At 41.4% G+C, this 24,040-nt stretch overlaps 1 protein-coding gene across 6 annotated transcripts in view; it reads left to right on the forward strand.

The window, feature by feature from the left end:
* Nucleotides 1–24,040, forward strand: part of dnajc6 (DnaJ (Hsp40) homolog, subfamily C, member 6) — a 143,160-nt gene that overhangs the window by 82,569 nt on the left and 36,551 nt on the right. For 5 of the 6 annotated variants that reach the window (XM_072574066.1, XM_072574065.1, XM_072574064.1 and 2 more), the window contains exons 12-16: nt 2,447–2,545; nt 3,237–3,659; nt 13,616–13,792; nt 17,193–17,324; nt 19,004–19,138. In XM_072574066.1, the coding sequence (XP_072430167.1) occupies nt 2,447–2,545; nt 3,237–3,659; nt 13,616–13,792; nt 17,193–17,324; nt 19,004–19,138 (966 nt within the window). The remainder of the gene's footprint in view (nt 1–2,446; nt 2,546–3,236; nt 3,660–13,615; nt 13,793–17,192; nt 17,325–19,003; nt 19,139–24,040) is intronic. The other variant, XM_072574062.1, reaches the window with a different exon arrangement.

The following is a 24,040-nucleotide window of genomic DNA, read 5'->3' on the forward strand; positions in this document are numbered from 1 at the left end:
CATGGTACATGCAAAGCAGGATGAAGCCAATTATCACCCCATCAGTCTACTCTCGATCATCAAAAAAGTGATGGGAAGTGTCATCAACAGTGCTATCAAGCAGCTCATACTCAGTAACCCTGATGGAACTCAAACTGGGTGTTAATCAGCTCCTGACCTCATTACAGCCTTGGTTCAATCATGGACAAAAGAGCAGAACTCCAGAGATGAAGTGAGAGCGACCGCTCTTGACATCAAGGCCTCATTTGACCAAGTGTGGTATCAAGGACCCCTAGGAAAACTGGAACCAATGGGTATCAGGCCAGACTCTCCAGTGGTTGAAGTCATACCTGGCACATAGGAAGATGTATTTGGTTGTGGGAGGTCATTCATCTCTGCTCCAGGCCATCTTTATAAAGGTTCTTCACGTTAGTGTCCTCTGGCCGAAGCATCTTCAGCCACTTCACCAATGACTTTTCCCTTTTATTATTTGGTCAGAAGTTGGAAATATTGCTGATGGATGATTGTTTTTTTGCTGTGTTTGGCACCAATCGTGTCTCCTCCGATATTGAAGCAGTCCACTTTCAATACAAAAAATCTGACAATATCCAGGCCAAGTTGACAAGCGGCAAGTAATATTTGTGCCAAAGAAATGCCAGGCAATAACTATCTCTATTTAAGAGAGAGAGAGTCTACTCTCAAACCCTTGATATTGGAAGGCATTACCATCACTTATCCCCCACTATCAAAATTCTGGGTGTAAGCATTGGTTCGAAGCTCAACTGGATATTCCATGTAAATACAATTCCTGCAAGAGCAGGTCAGAGGCTAGAAATACTGGTGTATTGAGGACTCTTGAGTCCTCAAAAGCTGTCCAACATTTTCAAGGCACAAGTCAGGTCTGTGCTGGAATATTCACCACTTGCTCCAACAATACTCAAGAAACCGGACACCATCCAGGACAAAGCAGGCTGCTTGATTAGCACCACATTCACAAAAGCCACTCCCAACACCACCACCACCACCAATAATTATAGCAGTGAAGTTTGCCAGTACATGATGTACTGCAGAAATTCACCAAAAATCCTTAGACAGCACCTTCCAAACCCACGATAATGTCCATCTAAAAAGACAAGGCAGCAGATACATGGGAATGTCACCAATCAGCAAGTTCCCCTCCAAGCCACCCGCATCCTAATTTAGAAATACATTGCTGTTCCTTCAAAATCCTGGAGCTGCCGCCTGAATAGCATTGTGGGTTTGCCAACAGCAAGTGGGCTGCAGCAGTTCAAAAAGGCAAGTCAACCTCCACCACCACAATCAATTAGGGTCAGCGAATAAATGTTGTTCCAGCAGCTTCACTCAATCCCATGTCCCACGAGAGAATAAAAATAAATTGAAATTGAAATTTGTTAAAACCCCAGTTTTCCGGTTGGAATCTCCAAACACAGTGAGTAATCACCATTAGTTTGAAACATCTAAGATGACTTTCCTGATTTAAAAACTGAAAGAACTGTGGATGCTGTAAATCATGGAACAAAAACCAAAGTTGCTGGGAAAGCTCCAAAAGGCTTGTCAGCATCCATGAAGAGAAAACAGAATTAATGTTTCCAATCTGGTAACCCTTCCTCAAACTTGCCCAGGAAGTTTTTTTTCATTTTTTTTTTCCCCCTGGGAAAGCTCTGAGGAAGGGTCACCAGGATTGGAAGTGTTAACTTTGATTTCTCTCCACAGATGCTGGCAGACCTGCTGAGCTTTTCTGGCAACTTCTGTTTTTGACTTTCCTGATAGAAAGTTTTAACGTTTTGTACAAACTGAATTCTTAATCAGTGGGTAAATTATTTGTAAGCTAGGATGTGGTCTTTTCTGGAATACTATGGGTAGTCTATGCTGTCACCTGTGAAACCGGTTCAGTTCCTTAAATATGTTTTTGAAAATAAAAGTTAGAGGTTTTTTTTATGTTGGCCAACGAATTGTTAAAGTACTTGGAGATACAGAATGGCTGACTTTAAAAGAATTTGCAAAACCTATATGCAAAGGCAAGGCCTTCCTTTCTGTTTGTTTTCAGCTTAAAAAGAATCAGCATAGTTCCCTTTTTGTAAAGAGTGGTACATTTTGTTACTTGGTATTCTCCATGCATGATGAAGTGCACATTGAGAATTCAGGTGCATATTCCAACTCCCCAACCAAAGTCTTGTTTATGTACACCTGTTCTTCGGTTAATATTTTAAGAAGATAGTACACTAATAAATATCAACAATGTAATAATTTTTGGTGTCCGACTGAAAAACCGGGGTTGTCTGATCTCTTCAGGAATCACTGATTCAATCATTCATGTTCACCTGTAGACATGGTCTTCCTTCATGTTATTTGCATATGGCTAAAGAGTTCCTCTTTGAGAATTGAAGCATAAAGTAAGACATGGAAACATTGCTTCTCCAGTAACATGATGATTTTTTTGCTGCAGGTAAAGCTGCTTTAGATACTGTAGTTGAAGTGGAAACCTCATCAGATAACATAAAGAGCACAGGACAAAGCACGTTTTTTCCAACCCTTAACTGGCAAGGTATTTAAATACTACTGCATAGCTGTATTGAACATCTAGTTACTTTTTTGATGCATCTCCAAAACAAATTTCTAGTTTTGATAAGCATACATTAACTTTGGCAGAGGGCTACCAATCATTTTGGGGGTCATTTTAAAATTTGTGATAATAGTAAACAGATGTTAGCAAACTGACCCCCAATTTCAGTCCTCTCCTCATTATTTGCATTCCTGTTGACTTCAGAGGAAAGGAAAATCAAGCAGCCTGTGTAATGGGTGGTCAATTTTACATTCCTCTTTTGTTCACACTATTAAAAGCTAAAATTATCCTTTTTTGTTTTGGATGTCTACGATACAATTTTGATTCATGCTTAACTAACGTAATGTGGGGTTTGGATCCAATACCCGACTGGTGTAAAAGAAAGCAAAGTTGTCCCACTTGTGAGGTAATGTTGTATGGTTTTGTTTCCATACCAACTGCAGCAATATGAAAAATATAATACACAGACCTGACTAGTAACTGTAGTAAAACAGATCATTTTATCTGTGGCTTTTTATTTTTTACAAAATTCTCCTCTTTTTATTAGGGTGTTTTTTTGTCATGCATTCCTTACATTTTAAATTTGTGACACTTTATATTTATAGCATTGTGCTAAAAATACAGTGAGGTTTTTATTTAAGATGTAACGACTTTTCGTACCTGTTTTTTCCAGAAACAAAAGGTGATAAGAATGGTACTAATCCTTCCTCTGAAGACCGAACAGCGCTCATGAATGAGGATAGTGAGCCATCAGATGATGAACTTCTGTCCCTTTCAAGCCAGCACAGTACTACCAGTGTGGAAAAACAGCATGGGACGCCAAAAAGTGCCAAAAAGCAGGCACTCTCTCGATCCTCGGCACCTGAAAGTGTAGATCTTCTTGATTTCAATGGAGGTGCAACAAGCCAGACCTTTACAACTACTGCTCCAGCCAAGCCTCTGCCAACTAACTCTGACCTACTCAGTGACTTCTTTGGTAGCACCTCTTCCATTCCATCAACGCAGGGTAGTAGTGGTGCTCCAGGCTCAGCACATTCTACCCCTCGTAGGTCTGCAGGCTCTCCTTCTTTATCATCATCACCAAAAATTAATGAAGGTATTGTAGCTATAAAGTTGTGTGGCAAACTTTGGGGAAAAAGAGCCTTGTATTAACAAAGCAATTTCAGTTCTGGTTTTCATCTCTATCTTAAGATGCTAAAATGGTTCATAATTAATTATTGACCTAAATCTTCCAGGCAGTGGTAGTAATGGCCAGATTGCTGCTGTGCCTTGTAGAGCTCCCTGCCACAACATTGCTGCTCACGTCTCCTGGGATCTTCTGAGGCCAGTGTAATGTCGATTGGGAAGTTCCATTAGAGCAGAGAAGAGTCAGGCAAAAACATGGCATGCTCCCTTTTGACGGCACTGGCTGTTGTTTGTTTGGCAAGCTCACCATGTTGGCGGACAATAGAAGAGAAATTGCCTCTGCTGATGTGTAAAGGACATGGGTTTTTGAGTTGGGGAGATTCCGTAACAACACCAGAGAAATGCATCATTCAATTCAAATCTAACATGTATCATTGGTTACTTTTAAACTTAAAATATACAATACAATTTGATTGTTTGTCTGTTTAAAGGGCTTTGTAATATAATTTCTGCCTCTCCTACATCTCCAGTGCTTGACATTGAGAGTATATGTCCACTGGTAAATGACCTTTTAATCAGCAAAGAGAAAGTACCATGCAGAAGATGGAAAATTGAATTAAAATGCAACAAGTGCTTTGTACACACTGATGTTTAATTGATGCAATTTAAACCCTGAAAGGTGTTGTCTCATGCACTGCTTCAGACCTGATGGAGCTTGGAGCATGAATTCCCTCCCACACTGGCCTTTGAATTGTACACTATAGTCAGTCTACAATGTGTCACCTTGAAAAGTATCCTTTTGTTTTACATTGGAGTCTTTTTGTGAGAAAAGCAGCAGCAACAAACTACTAAACATAGCATGTTCATATTGATTGGCGTTGAGTCACGCACAACTTTCTAAATCTATAATACTTTGCTAGATTCACCTTGTTTCTGTTTGGTTGATTCATTTTCATTTTACACAAAGCCTACACTTTTATATGCTTTGATTGTTTTGTTAGTGGTGACCCTTATTTGCAAACTGTTGAGAAATATGACCTTAATTGAGATGTAGAATTAATGTAGAGAGGTGATCATAAAATATAACTTGAAAAGGTCAGGCCCATATACCACAACATCTGTGTAATTAGCAGGCACAAACTCATTCCTCTGTTAAATTTGCCACAGTGTAGGTGATTTTCATGAAATTGTCACTTTAATGCATAAATTCACATTATGGGCCACTCAAGAATATTTGTGAATATTGTCACTAGCTGCCTGGGAGAACAGTTTGGTTTGATGAATGAGTGGAAAGGTGGTCATTGTGATTGGTGATTTGGCTGCGAAGTTACCTGGGTTCGTTTATCTTAATATTTTCTGTATAAGTACATATGTAGAACTGCTTCAAGACTCCAACTTATTGCTTTGTTTAGAAATAAAAGCAGAGGATCCTGGGGTTCAATGACATTGCTCATCAGAATTTGGAACTTCCAGGCAACAGTACTTCTGTAGGTCTGCATGCTAGGACATGTTGCAAGGGTGTATCTTCAGATGTATATCTATCTCCAAAGATCTGGCCCATGTAGTTGACTGAGATAAATGCAAATTGCAAGGCTCCATAAGCAACACAGTTTAATGATCAGTAATCTCTCCTTTTTTTAAAAAAAAGTGTTTGCGAGAGAAGATTGTGAAATTGTCCATTTTTGCATAAAGTATGAAAAGCTCTTGGCTAAATGGCTGAGAGATTGCAGAGTTCTGAGTTGCAGATGTAGGTAGTTGATGGAGGGGAATATATCTGTAGTCTGCAGAAAAATAACAATGGACTGGTCAGTTTGGGCAAAAATAGTCAAGTGGAATTCAGTCGACAGAGGTGTGATATGATGCATTTGGGTGGATAAAGAAGGAATTTATTATAATGGTAAAATACTTGTAAGTGTAGAGGAACAAAAATGCGTTTTTGGGTGCATGTGCATGGATCCTTGAAGATAGCAGGACAGAAAATATGTTTAATGAAACATACAGGATGCTTTATTACACAAGGCATTGAATAGGACCAAGTAAGCTTTGGTAAAACTATATAATAAAAGTGGTATGGCTACAGCTGGAATACACTGCATTATTTTGTTTACCACATTTTAGGAAGGATGTGATCATGCAAGGCTGGTGGGGGACACACAGGAGATTTGTATGGATTTTGCCTGCACTGGAGACTTTTAGCTATGAGCCGTGATTGGCTAGGCTGGAACTATTTTCTTTGGAACAAAGCAGGCTGATAGGAAGTTTTAATTGAGGGGCTCAGATAAAATGGATAGGAAGGCTCAATTAAAGAGCTAAGACAGAACATAAAACTGAAACATAAAGCCAGCACTGTATTGCCAGAAAACTTGGACACATTGCTTTTAATTTCTTTGTCTAAGTTATGAACATAAATTGTAAACAGCTGAGGCCCAACCTTGTTTCTTGCAGCTAGCTAGATCGCAATGTGAATTGCACATTTATGCCTTCTGTTTCTGCCTGTTACATAATCATTTATGGATCACTATTTATCTTCTCCCCCATCAACCCCGTTGCATATTTTGCCTATTATTCTTCTCCGTGTCAACTAATTGAATGTCTTGTTGAGATCAAAGTTTACCACATTCCCCTTTATATTTAAAAAAAAAACCAAAGATTTTTCAAACTTTATATCCCTTTGATAAAACTACATTGGTTTATCTGATCGTACTAATGTTTACTTCTGGTTAAAATTTTTAACATTACTAGAAGGAGACTAAATGTTGTTTGTTTTTGATCTTGTGCTCATCAGAACTGGATACAAGAAACAGACTTGAATAAAGAGACACTACTTTATACAGTGAGAATGTGGGCCTTAAGTTGGCATGGAGACAGTTAACAGTCAAATTTAATTCTCAGCCCAGACAGATTTTTGTTGGTCAGGGCATTGCCATAGCGATGCAGCAAAGTTTGGCTGTCTTCATGAGTTTTTTGTGAAAAATGTGAAATGTATGCATGAATTCCTGTGGCCTACTCAAACAGGGTCCTGAGTAGTTGGATATGGAGTTTTGAGCACACTAATACATTAACTGCAGACCTGGCTGATGAACTTAAATTCGTTTCTGGTGTAACTCTTAGGACAGACTGATTTAATCATTAATTCTGGCAGCAGAATCCTACTTAATTGTAGATATATTCTGAGGTTAGCCCTAGTTGGTTAGGACAGTTGGTTGGACCGATGGTTTGCCATGCAGAGGGAAACCAATGGCATAGGTTCAATTCCCACACAGGCTGAGGTCAGTGCGAATGTCTGGTTGAATCCACCAACATCTGAGGCTTTGGCCCTCTTGTAGCTCAGTGGTTGTGTCCCTCCTCTTGGACAGGGCGATCCAAATTCAGTCCCACCTGCACTAGAGGTGTGTTATGACATTTCTGAGCAGGTAGATTTAGACAAATAGATTAAATTAAAGATTAACTTTTCTGAGACTTGCAGGCATGGGCTGGTTGAGTGTGGCCAATGTGCTTCTGGTTGGAAATGGTCAAGATATTTGATGCGGTCCACCAGTATTGGGATGTACAGTGTACATACCCAGCATCACACTGCCACTGCTGCTTATATCTTTCATTACTACTTCATGTTGTTGTTAAAACCTCTTTTTGGCTTGACAGCAGCATCCAGTTAGTGTAGAAAATCACTCTGCCCTATGTCTCAAAAAAAATCTAAGAAATGTTTTAAACTTGATTTCCCTTTTATAAAACTATGTTGGTTTGTCTGATCAAACTATCACTTTAGATGCAAGGTTATAATGTCAATATTACTGAAAGGATTTGCAGCATAGTAGCAGTGTGAGACCGCTAACTCCACCTGTTGTTCAAATTCTGGATACATCCCTTTTCAGTGTAATCTGAGGTAGACTGTGTACTGTTCAGGGCGAAAGGTGCTGAATATAGGGCCTAGTTGAGTTTTTAAAAATAAGATTTCCTTTTTGATATGATGTAGAGGTGCCAATGTTGGACTGGGGTGGACAAAGATTTTAAAAATCTCACACGATGCCAGGTTATAATCCCAACAGGTTTTTCTGAAAGGTCTGGCTTTCGGAGCGCTGCTGCTTCACGTAACTAGTAGGGCAGGATTGTAAGAAACAGAATTTGTAGCAAACTATCACAGTGTCCTATGATCCTGCCCCACTAGTTACCTGATGAAGGAGCAGTGCTGTGAAAGCTAGTATTTCCAAATAAACCTGTTGGACTATAACCTGGTGTTGTGTGACTATTAAATTAGCCCTTTTGCAATAAGTTGCTGCATTTCCCAATGACTAGCTAGCTACTAATCTGTTGTTCTGCTTTCACTTTCCCTCCTTTCCTGAATAGTGGTATTTGGTTTATTAATTTCCAATATGATGGAACCACCCTGTAAACTAAGGAAAACTAGCAACATTATTGTTGGTGTATCTGCTATTTCTGTAGCCGTCTGTTCTAGAACTCTACGTCAAGAGAATTTGTCAGCTTTATATTCTCAAGTTTCCCTCACTTTATCTCTGCTGATTTATTAATTGCTTTAAGCTCATTAGTCCCTTGTTAATTCTCTTACTGCTATGTAACCATTGTTTTGTTCTCTTAAGCAATGATGTCAAGGACTTTTTTCCATTTAATGTGCAAGTCATACATTTCTAAAAATGTTAATAAGCTAATACAAAGATGTCAGTTGAACATTATTGAAATTAATTCTGATCAGATCACTTTTTTGCATTAGTCCTGAGCTTTGTGGAGAACTGTGTGCTTTCTAGAATGTGGGAAAGTATTGTGTTTAGTTCAGTGAGATGAAATTATGTTTCACTCCGGTATACTTTGATGTGAGCTAATACGTTACTTGATAGCTTTTAAATTTTTTCCATGAGATCCTGACATCGTTATTGCACATCCCAATTACCTTTTGTAACACTCTTTTCCTGAATTGGTGCAGGTACACCTTTTGGTATGATTAGGAAAGAAGTTATAGAGTCATAGAGTTGTACAGCATGGAAACAGACCCTTCGGTCCAACTTGTCCATGCCGTACAGATATTTCAACCCAATCTAGTCCCATCTGCCAGCACCATCCCATATCTCTTCAAACCCTTCCTATTCATATACCCATCCAGATGCCTCTTAAATGTTGCAATTGTACTAGCCTCCACCACTTCCCCAGGCAGCTCATTCCGTATACATACCACCCAGTGTGTGGAAAAAGTTGCTCCTTAGGTCTCTCTTATCTTTTCCCCTCTCACCCTAAACTTATGCCCTCTAGTTCTGGACTCTTTGCCCCTCCTCCCCCCTACTAAGGGAAGAAACTTTTTGTCTATTTATCCCTTCCATGCCCCTCATGATTTTATAAACCTCTATAAGGTCACCCCTCAGCCTCTGACCTCCAGGGAAAATTGCCCCGGCCTATTCAGCCTCTCCCTATAGCTTCAATCCTCCAATCCTGACAACATCCTTGTAAATCTTTTCTGAACCCTTTTCAAGTTTCACAACATCTTTCAGATAGGAAGGAGACCAGAATTGCACGCAATATTCCAACAGTGGTCGAACCAATGTCCTGTACAACCGCAACATGACCTCCCAACTCCTGTACTCTCTGCTCTGCCCAATAAAGGAAAGCATACCATACGCCTTCACTATGCTATCTACCTGCGACTCCACTTTCAAGGAGCTATGAACCTGCACTCCAAGGTCTCTTTGTTCAGCAACACTCCCTAGGACCTTACCATTAAGTGTATAAATCCTGCTAAGATTTGCTTTCCCAAAATGCAGCATCTCGCATTTATCTGAATTAAACTCCATCTGCCACTTCTCAGCCCATCTGGTCAAGATCTTGTTGTAATCTGAGGTAACCCTCTTCGCTGTCCACTACACCTCCAATTTTAGTGTCATCTGCAAACTTACTAACTGTACCTCTTATGCTCACATCTAAATCATGTATTTAAATGATGAAAAGTAGTGGATCCAACACCGATCCTTGTGGCACTCCACTGGTCACAGGCCTCCTGTCTGGGAAAAAAAATCCACCTCCACCACCACCCTCTGTCTTCTACTTTCAAGCCAGTTTTGTATCCTGATGACTAGTTCTCTCCGTATTACATGAGGTCTAACTTTGCTAACCAGTCTCCCATGGGGAACCTTGTTGAACGTCTTACTGAAGTCCATCTGGATCACGTCTACCACTCTGCCTTCATCTTGGATTTTGACCGAGTGATCGATAAAGAATGGCAATTATATCTCCTGTCAGGATGTTGTGTGATTTGGAGGGGAATGTGCAGGTGATGGTGCTCCCATGTAACTGCTGCCTTTCTCTGGAAGTAGTAGAGGTATGCATTGATGCCACTGTGTGTTGGTGGTTGAGGAAGTGAATGCATTAGGCAGTGGATGGGAGGCTGAGAAGGTGGCTTGCTTTCCCCTGGATGATGTCCAGCCTAGTGGATGTTATTGGAGCTGCACTCAACCAGGCAACTGGAGAGCGTTGGTATTAATGATGTTGAGAGGAATAGAACCCGGGCTCGGCTGAAGGAATTTCAACAGTCACATGCCAAATTAAAATGCTGAACTTGCAAGATAATCTCTGGATTACTATCTGAGATAGAGGCAAACTGTCATATCATAAGTCAAGTCAAGGAGATAAACGTGTAGGCTCAAACATTGGTGTGGGTGGAATGGGTTTTGATTCATGAGCCATTGGATCAGTACTGGGGTGGAAGGGAACTGTTCCAGTGGAACATGTTTCACTCTAACTGTTGCTGGGACTCCTGTCTTGGAGAATTCAGTCACTAGGGCTGTAGAGAGAGGGCGTAAGGAAAGGAGAAACATAAGCTTACAAAGGAAAAGAATATGTGAACATTGTAGGGCAGCTATTTGGAATGATACCCAGCATGCAACAGGAAAGGACAGTGTACAAACATTGGGGAAAAAGAGCAGCAAATGGGGTCAAAAGGGGAAGAAAATGGTTAAATTCATGGCTTTTTACTTGTACATATAGACTATTTGGAACAACAAAATAGATGAATTAAACAGAAGACAGTGGAGATGATCTCTCTGCCATTATTGGAAATAAGCTTCAAGGAGACTTAAAACACTCTGAGCATCATTGCAAAGACCGAACTTCAGTTCTGAAGAAGACTCACACAAGACTAAAAAATTTGCCTCTTTCTCTCTCTCTCCAGTGTTGCCAAACCTGCTGAATTTCTCCCAGTATTCTGTGCTTGAGAATCAAAAAATAGGGAAGTGTTACAATGATAAGATTCAGATTTCTCCTAAAATATCGTGAACAACTTCTTTCCCCTTATCTAAGAAGAGATGTACTGGCTTTGGAGGCAGTCCAGAGAAGGTTCACTAGGCTGATTCCAGTTATGAAGAGGTTGTCTTAAGGGGAGTTGTTAAGAAGGTTGGGGCCTGTATTCATTGGTACTTGGAAGAATGAGAAGTGGTCTTAGTGAAATATCTGAAATTCTTATCGGGCTTGACAGGGTGAATGTGGAGAGGTGGTTTCCACTCTGGGGAATGTTTAGGGCCAAATGGCATAATCTGAGTAGGAGGTTGTTCAGTTATGATAGAGATGAGGAGTGGTTTCTTCAAAGGGTAGTGAGTCTGTGCAATCATGTGCTACAGGGAGCTGTCAAGGCTGGTTCACGAATTATATTCAAGGCTAAGATAGACAGACTTTTAATCAGGAAGGAAATTGGGTTGTGGGGGAAAAGGCAGGAAAGTGCAGTTGAGGACCATCAGATCAGCTATTATCTCATTGAATTGTACACTAGATTTGATGGGCTAAACAGCCTGCTTCTGCACCTATGCCTTTTGTTCTTATTCCATCACACTCCTGGCTTTTTGATGAATGATCGACATGGGGAATTCAGGAGGTAAGCTACTTGGTGCAGAATTTCCAGCTTCTGATCTGCATTTGTAGCTATTGTACCCAGTTTAGTTTCTGCCCAATGAGAACCCACCCCTTAAGATACTGATTGTGAGGATTCACTTGCGGTAATGCTGTTTAATGTATATGGGAGATGATTAAATTGTGTTTCGTTGAAGTTGGTTATTGGGTGGCATTTGCATATTCTAGATGTTGCTTGCCTCTAATTAGCCCAAGCCTGAATGCTGTCCAGATTAGATTAGATTACTTAGTGTGGAAACAGGCCCTTCGGCCCAACAAGTCCACACCGACCCGCCGAAGCGTAACCCACCCAGACCCATTCCCCTACATTTTCCCCATCATCTAACACTACAGGCAATTTAGCATGACCAATTCACTTAACCTGCACATTTTTGGACTGTGGGAGGAAACCGGAGCACCCGGAGGAAACCCAACGAGATCTTCCTTCACAGTTCTATTTCAGTATTTGAGGAGTGGCAAGTGGTGCTGAATTATCAGTGAAAATTTCTCCTCCTTCTGACCAGTATGTTGGAGGCAAGATTATTGCCAAAGCAGCTGAAAATCATTGGGATTAGGACCCCTGAAAAACCCATTGCAGTGATCTCCTGAATGGAGGCCATTGATCTTGAAGAACTTCAACCATCTTTGTGTGCTATGTATAACTCCAACTATCAAGAGTGTTGCCCTCAATTTCCATGTACTTCAATTTTGTTAGACTCCTGATGCCTGTCTTGGTCAAATGCTGCTTTGATGTAAGAGTAGTGACTGTCATTCCACTTTTGAGTTCAGGTTTTTATTGCACCTTTGGATCGCGACTTTGACTCTTTTCCATCATGTTGCAGGGCGGCACAGTGGCTCAGTGGTTAGCACTGCTACCTCACAGCACCAGGGTCCCAGGTTCGATTCCAGCCTCGGATGACTGTCTGTGTGGAGTTTGCACATTCTCCCTGAGTCTGTGTGGGTTTCCTCCGGGTGCTCTGGTTTCCTCCCACAGTCCAAAGATGTGCAGGTCAGGTGAATTGGCCATGCTAAATTGCCCCATATTGTTAGGTCAATTTGTCAGAGGGAAATGGGTCTGGGTAGGTTACTCTTCTGAGGGTCGGTGTGGACCGATTGGGCCGAAGGGCCTGTTTCCATGCTGTAGGGAATCTAATCTAAAAAAATCTAAGATAAATGAGAGTAGGCAGATGGGGTAATAATTGACTGGATTAGACTTGTCCTGCTTTTTCTGGGCAGGACACATGACTGGAGTTTATTAGGTTAAAATATCAGAAGCCCATGGACCAGCAAGTTATGCTCCTGAGGTGCATGTACAGAATCCAAGCTTACAAGCTTAGCTTGGTGAAGATGAACCTGTTGTTTGTTAATCATAGTCTAGAAGTTACTGTGGACACATTCCTTGGTCAGTATTAACCTTCAGATCTTTGCATATGATTGATTTTTGAAAAGTCACTTTTAGAACTGATGATTAATGACCGCATTTTGCAAGTTAACTTCTACCACAAATTAGAGAGAACAAAATAGAAGGCAGTGAGCTCTAACATTAAATTGGGCAAAAATAGAACGTTTACAGAAATACTAAAGCAAAGAAGATAGGATTGTAAATGGTCATAATGAACAATATTTGAATGAACTCAATTATTTGTCTAAAGTTTTTTGGTTTTATCAACTAAACTGAATTATTGCTTGCTAATTGAGAAATTTTATTACAGCAAGTGTAATTTTTGAAATTGCCATGAGCTGAAAGCAGACAACTGTTTGGCTTTGAATTGAGAAGCATGCTAATAGTCAAAGGGTAAAAAATCTGCTTATTCCTGAACATTGTTCAACTCCATTATGACAGAGTTTGCAGTTTTAATTTGGCACTTAAACATAAGTGAATTTGTATTGAAAGTGCGTTCAGAAAGTATAGTCACATAAATGTCTAGGTGTTAAAATGCTAAATAATGAAATCATGCAATATTTTTAAGAAAGCAGTTGGATCCTTGGGGGGGGGGGGGGAACTAATTGTTTTCCAATGAACCATTTTGTGTCTTGTAAATCTTTTAGGAACAGCGTTTGATCCATTTGACTCTCAAGCCAAGCAACAGAATCAGGATTTACTTGGTGTTTTCCTCAATCGGAGTGGTGCAGGTTCTCCAGTTGGACAAGCTGACCCTTTCATTCAAACAGCCAGGACGCCATCTCCAACTCCACAAAGCACTGCTGGTGATCCTTTCAGTATGGGTAAAAATTTGGCATATTATTTAAGTTTTTTTTTGAAAACGCTTTTTTATGCTTTAAGTCAATTGTGACCCCACTCAGTTTCTATTCCAACAATATATAGATGTTACCAGCTGGCAATGGTGCTGCTTCTGCCCTATTAGAAACAATTAGTTTGCCTTCAGTTCCAATTCTGATTCTTGATTAAAAATTTAATAGATGTTTTAAAATTATATCTTACAATAGCATATACTTTTAAACTGAATTGATTCTTTTGGTCCATTAAATATTATTTAACTTCCCTTTAGCCACCTTTTCCCTTTTTTTTGAGGTACTGACTCTTGGTGAGGTAGTGTTCTCCCTGTGTTCCCTTTGCTCCAGTATTTTGCAGCAGTTGCCTTGCATTAACTGTTGGCAGAATCTTCAGCTGAGCAGCTGGAGCTAATTCTATCTTGACTGTGTAGTCTTCATTCAGCAGAAATTGCTCGATGCCAATCAAAAGCCAAGGTGCTGCCTTTTTCCCTTGAAGGATATTGAGTAAGATTTATGATACTTCATGATTACCAGCTAACCAAGTGTGAAATGTAGTTTCAACCTGGGATTCATTCTCATCTGACAGACACAGTTACAAAACTGAACCATTAGGGAACCTTTGGATTCCAAAACACACTTAAGAATGGAATGGTAGAAATTGAAATGTTTCTAGTTTTTTCTAGATTGTGTCGTACAATTTTATCCAACTCACCAGAGTTCATTGGGCAGCCCAATGGCTCAGTGGTTAGCACTGCTGCCACACAATGCCAGGGACCTGGGTTCAATTCTAGCCTTACATAACTCAGTGTGGAGTTTGCACATTCTCCCCATGTCAGCATGGGTTTTTGCAGGGCACTCCAGTTTTTTCTCGTGGTCCAAGGTGTGCAGGTTAGGTGGATCGGTCACACTAAACTACCCATTGTGTCCAGGGATGGGCAGGTCAGGTGGATTAGCCATGGTAAATGTGGGGGTATGGTGATGGGTAGGATGCTGTTTGGAGAGTGGTGCAGTCAGGATGGGCTGAATGGCCTTTTCCCACACTGCAGGAATTCTATGATTCTTTAAGCTTTACATTGACTAATTCGAAGTTCTATTTTTATAAGTAGTAATGATATTACAGTGTAGTTACCTAGATATTCCTCTAGGGCTGACATTGAGAGTGCTCCACTTAGGTATTTTGATGTAGTTTATATTCCCATTAGGCATGAATTTTTATGCAGAAGTAGAGTGAGAGGCTTCTGGTTGAATAATTGATTTACTTAATTTTTTTTGCCTATGGGATATAAGTTCCAACTTCATCTAGTTGGATGCTTGTTCTTTGGTCCATGTCAAATCAATTTGGGCCAGTCAGTGTGAATACACAGCACACAACCTAGTTTGGAAAATTGTGATGTGATCTTGGGTCAAGTACAGATAGTTGAGAGCATTTTACCTTTTTATATTAGATTTATCCTGTACATAACAAGCCAATGGGATTTTGAAAATAGTGTTCAATTTGGCAATAGTGATCAAAGTTTGGGAGAAGATTTGTAGCTAGGGTGCTCGTTTTGTTCGCCGAGCTGGGAATTTGTGTTGCAGGTGTTTCGTCCCCTGTCTAGGTGACATAGTCAGTGTTTGGGAGCCTCCTGTGAAGCACTTCTGTGATGTTTCCTCCGGCATTTATAGTGATTTGTACTGCCGCTTCCGGTTGTCAGTTTCAGCTGTCCGCTGCAGTGGCCGGTATATTGGATCCAGGTCGATGTGCTTATTGATTGAATCCGTGGATGAGTGCCATGCCTCTAGGAATTCCCTGGCTGTTCTCTGTGTGGCTTGTCCTATAATAGTACTGTTGTTCAGTCGAATTCATGTTGCTTGTCCTCTGCGTGTGTGGCTACTAAGGATAGCTGGTCATGTCGTTTCGTGGCTAGTTGGTGTTCATGGATGCGGACCGTTAGCTGTCTTCCTGTTTGTCCTATGTAGTGTTTTGTGCAGTCCTTGCATGGGATTTTGTACACTACACTGGTTTTGCTCATGCTGGGTATCGGGTCCTTCGTCCTGGTGAGTTGTTGTCTGAGAGTGGCTGTTGGTTTGTGTGCTGTTTTGAGTCCTAGCGGTCACAGTAGTCTGGCTGTCAGTTCAGAAATGTTTTTGATGTATGGTAGTGTGGCTAGTCCTTTGGGTTGTGGCATGACCTCATTCCATTGTCTTTCCCTTAGGCATCTGTTGATGAAATTGTGGGGGTATCCGTTTTTGGCAAATACATTGTACAGGTGTTCTTCCTCTTTTTGCAGTTCTGGTGTACTGCAGTGTGTTGTGGCCCTTTTGAACAGTGTCTTGATGCAACTTCTTTTGTGTGTTGGGCTGGTTGCTTTCATAGTTTAGGACTTGGTCTGCGTGTGTAGCTTTCCTGTATACCTTTGTGGTGAATTCTCCGTTCGGTGTTCTGTACCATCACGTCTAGGAATGGGAGTTGGTTGTCCTTTTCTTCCCCTCTAGTGAATCGGATTCCTGTGAGTATGACGTTGATGATCTGGTGTGTGATCTCTCTTTCTGTGTTTTTAATGATTACAAAGGTATCATCTACATATCAGACCCAGAGTTTGGGTTGAATTTGTGGTAAGACTGTTTGTTTGTTCTAACCTTTTCATTACCGCTTCTGCTATGAGTCCAGAGATGGGTGAGCCCGTGGGTGTGCCATTGATTTGTTCATATATTTGGTTGTTGAATGTGAAGTGTGTTGAGGCACAGGTCCAGTAGTTTGAATATGCCATCTTTGTTGATAGGTTCACCGTCCTGTTGTCTGTTCTGTATATCCAGCAGGTTGGCTGTTGTTTCTCTGGCTAGGGTTTTGTTGATAGAGGTGAACAGTAATTTTACTTGCACAGAAAGTAGCAATTTGAATTTCTTTTGGGGAAACTTTCTATCCAGACATAGACCCCATTACAACTGTTCATTTTGTTTTTGTTTCAGATAGTGACCAACACACACTGCATTTTCTAGTATTTGCTGTATTATATCATGTTTCTTTCATTTCAATTCCCCTTTTGTACTACTCAGTTTTTAAGTTTTCATCTCTTTTTAAGACAACATATATTTAACTTCTGACAAGACACAGACACATTTGGAAGCATCATTTCCTTGCTTCACAACTTTTAGTGAAAAACTAATCGAGAGGATGAAGTATGTCTTGCACTTGCCCTCACCTTTGCAGTAACCTGAGTAAATTGAAACATTTGAAAAATATGTACTCTTTCGGGCCTGATCCTAGTAGTACATACAATTCTAAATTTTCTTAGAGAAGTTTAAGTGACTCCTTATGAGATTATGTTGCATTAGTACTTTAGTCTTTGTTTGAACCTCCAGCAAAAACATTATGATGCACTGTAAAATGTTAACTTTTTGCTTTACTTAGGTAGAGTTTCCCCTGGTCCGCCATGTACTCCAACTGTGTCTGTTCAACCAGATCTAATGGGAGGATGGGGCTTGGGATCCTCAAATCTACCTGGAGGTTCAACAGCTTGGGCAAACAAATCCGCTGCTTCGGGTAAAAATAGAAATAATCTTGTTTATATTTACTAGTCTAATTGACTTTGTTCTCGGCAGTTAACTCACATAGAACAAACAGGTAATGTTTGAAAAGCACTGAAGAGCAAATTAGATTTGTTTTTGACATCATTATCAATTCCTTATCCACTCTTTATTATCAAACTGTCAAAATGAGATTCAAGATTTAGTGTGACAGTTGGCACGGAAACGTTTTCATTTTTCTTTTTTTATCAGACCTTCTCTCAAAATTGTACAAAGCTGATCCTTTCTAGTGTTCATTTTTTTTTCTGGGACACGGTCATTACAAATTGACCCTAAAGTTTTTTTTTATTCCTAAAATACCAAAAACATAAATGCAAGATACCACTGAGGTTGAAAGGGCAGAAGAGGTGGGATGTATTAACAATTTATTATTGGGATGTGAATAGAGCTAATGGTGTCTATCCAGGGTTACCCTGAGAGGGTGATGGTGTGATGACTCATTGAACCACGACATAATCATGATGCTCTGCAATTGAATGCAGTTGAGTTACATCGGAGGACAGCTATGCATCAACTGTGCTGGTGTGTTCAGTACATAGAGCACATCTGAGTAAAGACTGCAGATCCTGTTTCTGGAGGGGATTCTCGTTCACCAGTTTGGGTTTTACATAACAGCTTTATAATCACTCACCAGATTCTTATTTAGAATTTGCAACTTGCAGTTCTGTTGGGAGAATTAAGAGTGGAAGGGGCGGGAGTTCTCTATCACAGAGGATTATGAATCCTCATTATTGAACACAGCAAGGTCTGCAAGATTCATATTTTTGTGCTCTCGGGAAATCCAGGATTTGTGGGGGTTCTGATAGGAAGCTGGGGTCGAAGCCAGAGGTTAGCCATGCTGACATTGAAGTGGAGTGGGACTGATGGCCCATATGAGTCTGCTCCTACTCTTATTTTGTAAGTTTTTGGATTTTTCAATGGATCCTTCTAGTATGAGGGTATAACTGTATGATAACCTGCAAGTCTCTTCACTCTGGTTGCAAGAGTTTCGTGTCAATTAGCTTTGAGGCATCAAAATACGGGTTGCCTTCAAGCAGCTACTAATGACACCATGATGGCCGTTATTGAAAACCTGTGATATTGACAGTCACACTGTCTAACTGTTGACCTGAGAAATGGAAACGTGTATCAGCGGGTAATTTTTACAAAGTAAATTTCAAGACAGATTGTGCAAAATAAGGATCATAACTCAGATCTGGGCGAATACCATTTTAATATTGGGTGGATATTTAAGTACTCCACTGCATTCATTTAAGCACATGAAAAGACTTGTGTCCTCATTGCAGAGCAGCAACTGAATTGAGGATGTTATGCTGGTTGATGAATGTGTGGTGACAGATGCTGTGAAATTCCCATACAGACTCTTATGGAATATCAGGAGCGAGAACCTTCCTTTCTTCAAAAACTAAGATCATAAAATACTGTCTGATGAAAGTTGCTGTTCAAATTTACCTTCTTGGTCTTTCTCTCATTGATTTTGATATAAACCTGGGGCAAGTATATGTCTTGCTGTCTCTGAAAGCAATTTATCAGCTGCATGGTGAGAGTCATTATGGATTGGGGTAGATGGTATGTCACATTTTCAACAAGCAGATCTATAAATGGGTTCATATTTCTATATCATTTTCCCAACAGGTGGAGTTGGGGGTGCCAGCAGATCAGCAAATACCAGTCCTACCAGCTCATTACATTGTACTCCAACTCATCAGCGGAAGCCACAGACACTGGATCCATTTGCTGACTTAAGTGCTCTTGGTGCCAATTTAGCAGGTTAGTTCTGTTAAATTTGCTGCCTTTTTTGAGCTGAATGGAGAAAGAACAAAAAACTATGCAGCATAGGGAACAGGCTATTTGGCCCCTCCAAGTCTGCGCTGTCACATTTTGCTCTTCCATACTAAAACTTGTCTTCACGTACAGGATCTGTATCCCTCTATTCCTTTCCTATTCATGTATTTGTCTAGGTGCTTCTTGAATGCTGCTTCCACCACCACTTCTGGCAGTATGCTCCAGGCCCTTTTTGTGTGAAGACCTTACCTTGCATGTGTCTTTTTAAACCCCCATGCGCCACCCCCACCCACCCCTGAGTAATTAACCCCTCTACCCTGAGAAAAAAAACCTCATACTTTCCGCTCTATCTATGCCATTCATAATCTTTTATAACCTTCTGTTAGGTCGACCCTCAACTGCTTGCATTTCAGTGAAAGCAAACCCATTCTAGCCAACCTTTCTTGAAAGCTAAAATCCCCCAGACAGGCAGCATCCTGGTAACCTTTTCTGTGCCCTCTCCAAAGCATCCACATCCTTCTGGTAGTATGATGCCCAGAACTGTACACAATTTTCCAAGTGTGGCCTAACTAAGGTTGTACAAAGCTGCAGCATAACTTGTTTATCCTTGTACTCCATGCCCCCTTCCAAAGAAGCCAAGCATACCATAAGCCTTTTTTTTTTAACTACCTTATCTACCTGCATTGTTATCTTCAGTAATCTGTGGACCTACACACCCAGATCCCTGAATATCAATGTTCCTAAGGGTTCTGGCATTCACTGTATAATTTCCACCTGTGCTTGACCTTCCAAAATACATAACTTCACATTTGTCTGGATTAAACTCTATCCTGCCATTTTTCTGCCCATGTCTTGAACTGGTCTATATTCTGCTGTACCCTCTGACAATCCTCCTCATTATCCGCAACCCTACCAATCCTTGTATCATCCGCAAACTTACTAATTAGACCAGCTACGTTTTCCTCCAAATCATTTATGTAGACCACGAACAGCAGAGTTCCCTGCACTGATCCCTGTGGAAGACCACTAATTAGAACCCTCCATTCTGAAAAGCATCCTACCACTGCTACCCTCCATCTCCTGTGACTAAGCCAATTCTGTGTCTGTCTTGCCAGCTCACCCCTGATACCATCTGTTTTCACCTTTTGTACCAGTGTGCCATGATAGACCTTCCCAAATGCTTTACTGAACTCCATGTTGACAAGATCAACCAATTTTCCATCATCAATCATCATCTTTGCCTCCTCAAAACACTCAATCAAGTCATTGAGAAGAAGAAGCCATTGTAATAATATTGAGAAAGCTAAAGCATTTTGGATCAATAGAACATATAGAACATTACAGTGCAGTACAGGCCTTTCGGCCCTCGATGTTGTGCCGACCTTTCGTACCAAACTGAAGCCCATCTAATCTACACTATTCCATGTACGTCCATATGCTTGTCCAATGACTACTTTAATGTACTTAAAGTTGGCAAATCTACTACCATTGTAGGCAAAGCAATCCATACCCTTACTACTCTCTGAGTAAAGAAACTGTCTCTGACATCTGCCCTATATCTATCACCCCTCAATTTAAAGCTATGCCCCTTCATTCTCGCTGTCACCATACTTGGAAAAAGGCTCTCCCTGTCCACCCTATCTAACCCTCTGAATATCTTATATGTCTCTATTAAGTCACCTCTCAACCTTCTTCTCTCTAACGAAAACAGCCTCAAGGCTCTCAGCCTTTCCTCGTAAGACCTTCCCTCCATACCAGGCAACATCCTAGTAAATCTCTTCTGCACCCTTTGCAAAGCTTCCACATCCTCCTTATAATGAGGTGACCAGAACTGTACACAATACTCCAAATGCAGCCGCACCAGAGTTTTGTACAGCTGTAGCATAACCTCATGGTTCCGGAACTCGATCCTCTATTAATAAAAGCTAAAATACTGTATGCATTCTTAACAACCCTGTTACCCTGGGTGGCAATTTTCAAGGATCAGTGTACCTGGACTCCCAGATCTCTCTGCTCATCTACACGACCAAGAATCTTACCATTAGCCCAATACTTTGCGTTCCGGTTACTCCGGCCAAAGTGAATCACCTCCCACTTGTCCGCATTAAACTCCATTTGCCACCTCTCAGCCCAGCTCTGCAGCTTATCTATGTCTCTCTGTAACCTACAAAATCCTTCATCACTATCCACAACTCCACTGACCTTAGTGTCGTCTGCAAATTAACTAACCCACCCTTCTACGCCCTCATCCAGGTCTTTTATAAAAATGACGAACAGCAGTGGACCCAACACCGACCCTTGGGGTACACCACTGGTAACTGGACTCCAGGATGAACATTTCCCATAAACCACCACCCTCTGTCTTCTTTCAGCAAGCCAATTACTGATCCAAACTGCTATATTTCCCACGATCCCATTCCTCCGCATTTTGTACAATAGCCTACTGTGGGGAACCTTATCGAATGCCTTGCTGAAATCCATATATACACCACATCAACCGGTTTACTCTCATCTACCTGTTTGGTCACCTTCTCAAAGAACTCAAGGTTTGTGAGACACGGCCTACCCTTCACAAAACCGTGCTGACTATCCCTAATAAAATTATTCTTTTCGAGATGATTACAATCCTCTCTCTTATAACCTTTTCCAACATTTTACCAACAACTGAAGTAAGGCTCACTGGTCTATAACAGGATTGTCTCTACTCCCCTTCTTGAACAGGGGATCCACACTAGCTAACCTCCAGTCTTCTGGCAGTATTCCTGTAGACAATGACGATTTAAAGATCAATGCCAAAGACTTGGCAATCTCCTCCGTGGCTTCCCAGAGGATCCTAGGATAAATCCCATCCGGCCCAGGGGACTTATCTATTTTCACACACTGCAGGATTTCTAATACCTCTTCCTTGTGAACCTCAGTCCCACCTAGTCTAGCAGCCTGTATCTCCGTATTCTCCTCGACAACATTGTCGTTTTCTAGAGTGAATGCTGTTGAAAAATATTCATTTAGTGCTTCCCCTATCTCCTCTGACTCCACACAATATCCCACTACTATCCCTGATTGGCCCTAATCTTACTCTCGTCATTCTTTTATTCCTTAAATACCTATAGAAAGCCTTAAGGTTTAACCTGATCTTATCCGCCAACAATTTCTCATGTCTCCTCCTGGCTCTACTGAGCTCTCTTTAGGTCTTTCCTGGCTACCTTGTAACCCTCAAGCGCACTAACTGAGCCTTCACATCTCATCTTAACATAAGCCATCTTCTTCTTCTTGACCAGAGATTCCACTTCCTCCGTAAACCACAGCTCCCACGCTCTACAGCTTCCTCCCTGCCTGACAGGTACATACTTATCGAGGACACGCTGGAGGTTATTCAAGGAAAAGCTCCTCATTTCTAATGTGCCCTTCCCCATCCTACGCTTCCTAAATCTTGCCTAATCACATCGTAATTGCCTTTTCCCCTCAGCTGTAACTCTTGCCCAGTGGTATACACCTATCCCTTTCTATCACTAAAGTAAACATAACAGAATTGTGATTGCTATCACCAAAGTGCTCACCTACTTCCAAGTCTAACACCTGGCTGGGCTCATTACCCAGTACCAAATCTAATGTGGCTTCGCCCCTTGTTGGCCTGTCTACATATTGTGTCAGGAAGCCCTCCTGCACACACTGGACAAAAACTGACCCATCTATAGTAATCTTATTGTTCCCAGTCAATATTTGGAAAGTTGAAGACCCCCTGACAACTACCTGGTCTCACTCACTCCTATCGAGAATCATCTTTACTATCCTTTCCTCAACATCTCTGGAACTATTCAGAGGCCTATAGAAAACTCCCAACAGGGTGACCTCTCCTTTCCTGTTTCTAACCTCAGTCCATACTACCTCAGCTGACTAGTCCCCAAACATCCTTTCTGCAACTGTAAAACTGTCCTTGACCAACAATGCCACACGCCCCCCTGCGTCCCTGAAACTTGATTTCAGACTTCCCTACTCTCAACCTTTTCTGTACTCTAACTACAATTTTGGTTCCCATCCCCCTGCTGGATTAGTTTAAACCCACCCCAATAGCCTTTGTGCAATTCCCCCCCCAGGATATTGGTACCCCTCTGGTTCAGATGAAGACCATCCTGCTTGTAGAGGTCCCACCTACCCCAGAAAGAACCCCAATTATCCAAGAATCCCAAACTCTCCCTCCTGCACCATCTCTGTAGCCATGTGTTCAGCTCCTCTCTCTCCCTATTCCTTGCCTCACCGAGCATGTGGCACGGGCAACAAACCAGAGACAACAACTCTGTTCATCCTAGCTCTAAGCTTCCATCCTAGCTCCCTGAATTTCTGCCTTAAATCTCCATCTCTTTTCCTACCTATGTTGTTGGTGCCACCTCCCCTTTAAAGATCCCAAAAACATGGTCAGAGACATCATGAACCCTGGCACCTGGGAGGCAACACACCAACCGTGAGTCTCTCTCGTCACCACAGGACCTTCTATCTGTCCCTCTGACTATGGAGTTCCCTAATGACTACTGCTCTGCTCCTCTTTCCCCTTTCCTTCTGAGCAGCAGGGACAGACCCTATGCCAGAGCTCTGTACCCCACTGCTTTCCCCATGTAAGTTTCTCTCTTTCTCTCTCCCCCCCCCCCCCCAAACAGTATCCAAAGCGGTATACTTACTGTTGAGGGGAATGGCCACAGGGGATCCCTGCACTGCTAACGGTTCCCTTTCTGTCCACTCACTGACTGTAACCCATCTTCCTTTTTCTTGTACCTGAGGAGTGACTACCTCCCTGTAACTCCTCTCAATAACTCCCTCTGCCTCCTGAATGATCCAAAGTTTATCCAGCTCCAGCTCCGGTTCCCTAACCCGGTTTTCGAGGAGCTGGAGTTG

The sequence above is a fragment of the Chiloscyllium punctatum genome, chromosome 7 (assembly GCF_047496795.1).
Source record: "Chiloscyllium punctatum isolate Juve2018m chromosome 7, sChiPun1.3, whole genome shotgun sequence".
Lineage (NCBI taxonomy): Eukaryota > Metazoa > Chordata > Chondrichthyes > Orectolobiformes > Hemiscylliidae > Chiloscyllium > Chiloscyllium punctatum.